The 1653-nt window shown below is 42.4% G+C and overlaps 1 protein-coding gene across 1 annotated transcript; it reads left to right on the forward strand.

The window, feature by feature from the left end:
- Positions 1–201: 201 nt before the first annotated feature.
- LOC129560106 (olfactory receptor 4C12) lies at positions 202–1113 on the forward strand. Its single transcript, XM_055432014.2, has one exon. The coding sequence runs from the start codon at positions 202–204 to the stop codon at positions 1111–1113; it is 912 nt and encodes a 303-aa protein (XP_055287989.2).
- Positions 1114–1653: the final 540 nt, after the last annotated feature.

The raw sequence follows: 1653 nt of genomic DNA on the forward strand, positions 1-1653 counted from the left end.
AACATAAGTCAACTAAAAGAAAGAAGTTTTAAGACACTACTCCTACAGAGTTTTGGGAAAAGCAAGACTCATCTGTGACGTTATCAGAGAACTGTTAAAAAAGCAGAGTTTTGGTGTATTTGACTCTTTTATGGTTCTTTTTTATTTTCTTTTTAAGGCAAAGCATTCTTTCCCTGAGTTTTTATTACCCACACCACATAGATGGAGAATGAAAGGAATGTGACTACATTCATTCTACTAGGTCTTTCACAGAACCCCCAAATGCAAAAAGTACTGTTTGTTGTGTTTTTGGTCTTGTACATGATAACTCTCTCGGGCAACCTACTCATTGTGGTTACCATAACTACCAGCCCTGCTCTGAACTCCCCCATGTACTTCTTCCTGACCCACCTTTCCTTGATAGACACAATTTACTCTTCTTCTTCAGCTCCTAAGTTGATTGTGGACTCCCTTCAGGAGATCAAAACAATCTCCTTTAATGGGTGTATGGCTCAAGTCTATGCAGAACACATTTTTGGTGCTACTGAGATCATCCTGCTCACAGAGATGGCCTATGACCGCTATGTGGCCATCTGCAAACCTCTGCACTACACGGCCATCATGAGCCACAGGCTGTGCCTCCTCCTGCTGGGGGTGGCCTGGACTGGAGGATTTCTCCATGCAACTGTTCAGGTCCTCTTTACAGTCTGGCTGCCCTTCTGTGGTCCCAATGTCATAGACCACTTCATGTGTGACTTGTACCCTTTGTTAAAGCTCGTCTGCATGGACACTCACATCCTTGGTCTCTTTGTTGCTGCCAATAGTGGGTTCATCTGCCTGTTAAACTTCCTCCTCCTGTTGGTCTCCTATGTGGTCATCTTGAGCTCCCTAAGGACTTACAGTTTGGAGGGGAGGCGCAAAGCTCTTTCTACATGTGTCTCTCACATCACAGTAGTTGTTTTATCATCTGTGCCCTGCATATTTGTGTATCTTCGCCCAGTCACCACTCTGCCCATTGATAAAGCTGTTGCTGTCTTTTACACTGTTGTGTCCCCTATGTTAAATCCCTTAATCTATACCCTCAGAAATGCTGAGATAAAAAATGCTATGAAGAAACACTGGAAGAAAAAGTGACTTCAGATAATAGTTAAACAGAATCATTGAACATTACAGATAGAAGTAATAGAGGTACTATAATCCAAGCCTCTTGATGAAAGTGAAAGAGGAGAGTGAAAAGGTTGGCTTGAAGATCAACATTCAGAAAACGAAGATCATGGCATCTGGTCCCATCACTTCATGGGAAATAGATGGAAAAACAGTGGAAACAGTGTCCAACTTTATTTTTTTTGGGCTCCAAAATCACTGCAGATGCTGATTGCAGCCAGGAAATTAAAAGAAACTTACTTCTTGGAAGGAAAGTTATGACCAACCTAGATAGTATATTAAAAAGCAGAGACATTACTTTGCCAACCAATGTCCGTCTAGTCAAGGCTATGGTTTTTCCCATGGTCATATATGGATGTGAGAGTTGTACTATGAAGAAGGCTGATCGCCAAAGAATTGATGCTTTTGAACTGTGGTGCTGGAGAAGACTCTTGAGAGTCCCTTGGAGTGCAAGGAGATCCAACCAGTCCATTCTAGAGGAGATCAATCCTGGGTGTTCATTGGAGGGAC

This window comes from Moschus berezovskii, chromosome 16 (assembly GCF_049115385.1).
Source record: "Moschus berezovskii isolate FMDL1 chromosome 16, NW_MosBer_1.0, whole genome shotgun sequence".
NCBI lineage: Eukaryota > Metazoa > Chordata > Mammalia > Artiodactyla > Moschidae > Moschus > Moschus berezovskii.

What these genes read in the sequence shown, in the direction of transcription:
- LOC129560106 (XM_055432014.2), top strand. Translation starts at nt 202, where the DNA reads ATGGAGAATGAAAGGAATGTGACTACATTCATTCTACTAGGTCTTTCA.